This window comes from Benincasa hispida, chromosome 11 (genome assembly GCF_009727055.1).
Source record: "Benincasa hispida cultivar B227 chromosome 11, ASM972705v1, whole genome shotgun sequence".
Lineage (NCBI taxonomy): Eukaryota > Viridiplantae > Streptophyta > Magnoliopsida > Cucurbitales > Cucurbitaceae > Benincasa > Benincasa hispida.
In genome coordinates, this window is record NC_052359.1 from 82,336,431 (window position 1) to 82,340,737 (window position 4,307).

The window sequence follows — 4,307 nt, forward strand, 5'->3', positions numbered from 1 at the left end:
TGTCGAGAATCAACCCTTTCAGCTGACCCCCTTAATCTTTTCCATCTTCCTTCAATTCACCCCCAAAACAAACAAATATACGAGACATCCCTCAAAAATTTCATATACAAGTTTAGAAAACGTAATAAATTTACTCAAAATCTTGGGGATATTGCATAAACTTGGTGCAACTATATAAATATCTCGCCCAAGTTTTCAAACCCTATACTAAATCTTGGGGGAATTATACTCAATCGTGACTAAGATTATTGAATTTCCATTGAGAATACGTAAATAACCATGAAAACATAAATTATTGGCCTCAACATCATGCAAATAACAAATACATCAAATACAACACATTTACAAAATACAATACCACTATATTTACCTTATTTATTTATTTTTGCATGTATGCAAAAAGATGAGACTAGAGGGTTTTAAAGGCTTTTAAACACTAGGGAAAAATTTGGATAATATTTACGAAACTTGTTGAGCAAGTCAATTTTTCCTAAAAATGGGGTATTATAATAATTATGTTATTTTTATATTACTGAGTGCATATTTATAAAATTTATTTTTTATAAATCGAATTTGATATTCAAAAGTTAAAATAATTAATAAAATTTGTAGTCTGATCTCGCCAAAAAAAAATTAATTCAACTAGATTTTAGAAGCGTGCTATTTTTTAAATGTAAAAAGTAAAGGGGGCTATTTTGGACCATTTTTCCTCTGGTTTTAGTAATTCTGCAGGGTATTGGCTTGCTAGAGCGGTCTTTTCCCCTACGTTCCCCGGGCTCAAAATATGAGGTAGAAGCCAGCAACCGGAATTTCTACTGGATTAAACATCTCCATCGCCGGCGATTCTTCTTCCTCTTCCCTCCAATTTTCAAAATTATGAACTAATGCCGTTTTATCAAAATGGGCTTCTCTTCAATTCAATTACAATCAACTTCATCCTTCTCTTCCCCCATCCTCTCGTTCCTAATCGAAACCGGAAATTACCCCAAAATTCGCTTCAACAATATCAAACCAAAGCCCAGAACTCGGATTCCAATCCTCAGAGCCTCATCTTCTTCAACATTCAAAGATATATGGAGAAGAAAAATCCCATCTGAAAAATCAACCACAACCCCATTTCCCCTAAAGTACCAACGCAGTGTGAGAAGGCAAAGAGAGTCCTCACATTTAGACCACAGCGTCGACATGGACGAGCTTCTAGCGTCAATTGGGGAAACGAAGAACGAGCAAGAGCTGTACTCGGTTCTGTCACCATACAAGGGGCGGCAGCTTTCAATGCGGTTCATGGTGTCGATTCTGTCGCGAGAATCAGATTGGCAAAGGTCGCTTGCGATTCTTGATTGGATCAACGAAGAAGCTCTTTACACTCCTTCGGTGTTCGCTTACAATGTTGTTCTACGAAATGTGTTGCGCGCTAAACAGTGGGAGCTTGCACATGGGCTGTTCGACGAAATGCGCCAAAGAGCTCTTGCAGCTGATAGGTATACTTATTCGACCCTTATCACTTATTTTGGCAAAGAGGGTTTGTTTGATGCTGCCCTTTCATGGCTACAAAAAATGGAGCAAGATCGTGTGTCTGGGGACCTTGTTTTGTATAGTAATTTGATTGAGCTTTCTCGTAAACTCTGTGATTATTCGAAGGCTATTTCAATTTTTTCGAGATTGAAGAGATCTGGGATTACCCCAGATATTGTAGCCTATAACTCTATGATAAACGTGTTTGGAAAAGCTAAGCTTTTTAGAGAGGCTCGTTTTTTGTTGAAAGAGATGAGGGCTATGGGTGTTGTGCCTGATACTGTTAGCTACTCGACTTTGCTGAGTATGTTTGTTGAGAATGAAAAGTTTTTGGAGGCACTCTCTGTGTTTTCTGAGATGACAGAGGTCAACTGCCCGCTTGATCTTACAACTTGTAATATTATGATTGATGTTTATGGTCAGTTGGATATGGTGAAAGAAGCTGACCGGCTGTTTTGGAGCATGAGGAAAATGGGAATTGAACCCAATGTTGTGAGTTACAACACCATTTTGAGGGTTTATGGAGAGGCCGAGCTCTTCGGAGAAGCGATACATCTTTTCCGGTTGATGCAGAGGAAGGAGATCGAGCAAAACGTTGTGACATATAACACCATGATCAAGATATATGGGTTGTCTTTGGAGCATGAAAAAGCAACAAATCTCGTACAAGAGATGCAAAATAGAAGGATTGAACCGAATGCTATTACATACTCGACAATCATTTCGATATGGGGAAAAGCAGGAAAGTTGGAGAGAGCTGCAATGCTATTTCAGAAGCTGAGAAGCTCTGGCACTGAGATTGATCAGGTCCTTTACCAGACTATGATTGTGGCCTATGAGAAGGCAGGCTTGGTTGCTCATGCCAAGCGTTTGCTTCATGAGCTAAAGCAACCAGACAATATTCCAAGGAAGACAGCGATTACCATCCTCGCTAAAGCTGGTCGTATCGAAGAAGCCACTTGGGTTTTTCGTCAGGCGTTTGATGCTGGAGAGTTGAAGGATATATCTGTCTTTGGGTGTATGATTGATCTGTTTTCGAGGAACAGGAAGCACAAAAATGTTGTGGAGGTATTTGAGAAGATGAGAAGTGTGGGGCATTTCCCGGACCCTAATGTTATTGCTCTTGTCCTAAACGCTTATGGGAAGCTAAGGGATTTTGATAAGGCTGATGCTGTATATATGGAGATGCAAGAAGAGGGCTGTGTTTTTCCAGATGAAGTGCACTTCCAAATGCTCAGTCTCTACGGCGCAAGAAAGGATTACAAGAGATTAGAATCATTGTTCGAAAGGCTTGACTCCGATCCCAATATCAATAAGAAGGAATTGCATCTAGTCGTTGCTAGTACTTATGAAAGAACTAATAGATTTAACGATGCGTCTCGGATTATGAACAGGATGAACGAAATGGCGATTTCAAGAACATGACTCTGAATTCTTCCTTCGTGTACAGTAAAGTTCTACTAACAAATTAGTCAATTATTCTTTACGTATTGAATATCATTTGTAAAATATGTATATTGCCACACAAACTTGGTCAATGAGGCAAAGTTGCTATTGCTGAACCACACTTTTGTGAATGATATTTCATCTTTTGTCACGAAAATTGAAAACTCCTAGAGTTTCATTGTTGAAGATTTTAACCTACTGGATATGGGCGTGTGAGGGAAGAAGGAAAAGAAGAGTATAATATTAATGTTTATTAAGTGGGTTTGAGCAATAGAAATGTTTCTTAGTTAAAATACAATTTGGGTCCATTAACTATTGTGTTTGTGTTAGGATACCACCTAATAAGGAAATACTCAAGAACACAAGAATAAACTCACGTACACAGAGATATGAAAATATATGAAAATATTTTTAAAATATACTATAATATCATAGAACAGGTAATAAGATAATTTAGCCTTTCGAGAGGGCTAGTCTCTCCCTTAATTCTCCAAAAGAAAGTCCTTACAAAATATTTCACACCCGTCATCTCAACCTGCTCCCACTATTTAGGGGTCTTAAGCTATTCCTCAAGGCGTGCTTTACAAAATACGATCACAAAAAAAGTGGACTCTTTCTCTTCTCTCTCTTTTATTACTATTATTATTATTACTACTACTAATACCTTTACTCATAGGTACCTTATATTACCCCACCCTTTTAAGATACCTTATCCTCAAAGTGTGATAACAAAATTTTGATCACGAAAAGAGTTTTTTTTTTAATTATTTTTTACGAAATAGAACCCAACAGCTTGCTCTCCAATCTTGGAAAATGATTCCTTCCCTTCAGCTTTGAAAAGTAATTGGGCTCTAAATGATTCCCATGGCTTTAACCATATAGTAGCCTACGAACACAAAATCTTCTAGAATTATATTTTTGGATATTTGTAATACATAGTAAAATAGGTTAAAAAGTCTAAAAATATATTACATTTTAAAAATATTTACAAATATGAATGAGTTGACTAGTTAATCTTTGATTTTTTTAATTTCCAATTTTGCCCTTCATTGTCTTATCTTGTTGTATATCCATTTTTAGTTTTTTTTTTTTTATTTTCTTTCTCTTCTTCGATTATTGCTTCTTCCCTCTCTTTTTTCATTTTCTTTTCTTTCACAATTTTTCTTTTTCTTTTCTTTTTTTTTTAAAAATTTTTTCTTGTTTTTTCTTGTTTTTTTTATTTCCTTTTATTTTCTTTTTTAAGTTTCTTCTCTTTCTTCAGTTTTTGTTTATTCTTTTTTTTTTAATTTTCTTTCTTCGGTTTTTGCTTATTCCTTTTTTTTTTAATTTTTATTTTATTTCTTCGA

The 4,307-nt window shown here is 35.8% G+C and overlaps 1 protein-coding gene across 1 annotated transcript; it reads left to right on the plus strand.

Moving 5' to 3' along the window:
• Positions 1-699: 699 nt before the first annotated feature.
• Positions 700-3,118, plus strand: LOC120089759 (pentatricopeptide repeat-containing protein At5g39980, chloroplastic). Its single transcript, XM_039047146.1, has one exon. It carries the CDS (start codon positions 901-903, stop codon positions 2,938-2,940), a length of 2,040 nt encoding a protein of 679 aa, XP_038903074.1. The 5' UTR covers positions 700-900; the 3' UTR covers positions 2,941-3,118.
• The last annotated feature ends 1,189 nt before the right edge of the window (positions 3,119-4,307 follow it).

Excerpts from the sequence above, each read along its gene's own strand:
- LOC120089759 (XM_039047146.1), top strand. The coding sequence starts at position 901 with ATGGGCTTCTCTTCAATTCAATTACAATCAACTTCATCCTTCTCTTCC.